At 41.8% G+C, this 498-nt stretch overlaps 2 protein-coding genes across 2 annotated transcripts; one reads left to right on the top strand and one right to left on the bottom strand.

The window, feature by feature from the left end:
- Window positions 1-22: 22 nt before the first annotated feature.
- CSUI_009171 (uncharacterized protein) lies at window positions 23-483 on the bottom strand (the record flags this gene model as incomplete). Its single annotated transcript, XM_068069288.1, has 1 exon — window positions 23-483. A coding segment is annotated over one exon (144 nt), but the record flags the coding sequence as incomplete, so codon positions are not given.
- Window positions 28-479, top strand: CSUI_009172 (uncharacterized protein; the record flags this gene model as incomplete). The annotated part of the gene is made up of 1 exon (XM_068069289.1): window positions 28-479. A coding segment is annotated over one exon (177 nt), but the record flags the coding sequence as incomplete, so codon positions are not given.
- Window positions 484-498: the final 15 nt, after the last annotated feature.

Raw genomic sequence — 498 nt, 5'->3', positions numbered from 1 at the left:
CTTTCCTTCTCTCTGTAGCATCGATCGCGCGCCTAGGAAAGAAAAGAAAAAGGAAAGAGAGACGAGCCAAGACTCATCATAAGAATGTGTGGCGTAAGCAATGCAGTAGTCAAATTTCCCTTCTATCTAGCAAGGGGGGTGAAGGGAAACGAAGTTCTCCCGCATCTCCACAAGAGAGAGAGAAAAGAAAAAATCTTTCGAGTTAGACGTTGACTGGATCTATTCTGTAAGAAGGACAGCTGAAGTAGTTCTCATTCTTAGGGTTTACTCTTCTTATCTCTCCTAATCTATTGTCATTCTGGCCTTTCGAAGAATCCATTGAAGCCACCCCCATTCTTCACTCGTATCTTTCATACAGGCCTCCCATCTCAATGGAAAGAAAGGAGCGAGAAGTCAGTTCTTTCTCAGTTACTCTCCTATCTTTTCTCTTCTCTCTCTGATCTTTCATCAATTGTTTCTTTTCATGAAGTCTTCCATCGCTTCTTTTTTGTGTATCTT

The sequence above is a fragment of the Cystoisospora suis genome (genome assembly GCF_002600585.1).
Source record: "Cystoisospora suis strain Wien I chromosome Unknown contig_5376, whole genome shotgun sequence".
Lineage (NCBI taxonomy): Eukaryota > Apicomplexa > Conoidasida > Eucoccidiorida > Sarcocystidae > Cystoisospora > Cystoisospora suis.
This window is presented reverse-complemented; position numbering and strand designations above follow the sequence as displayed.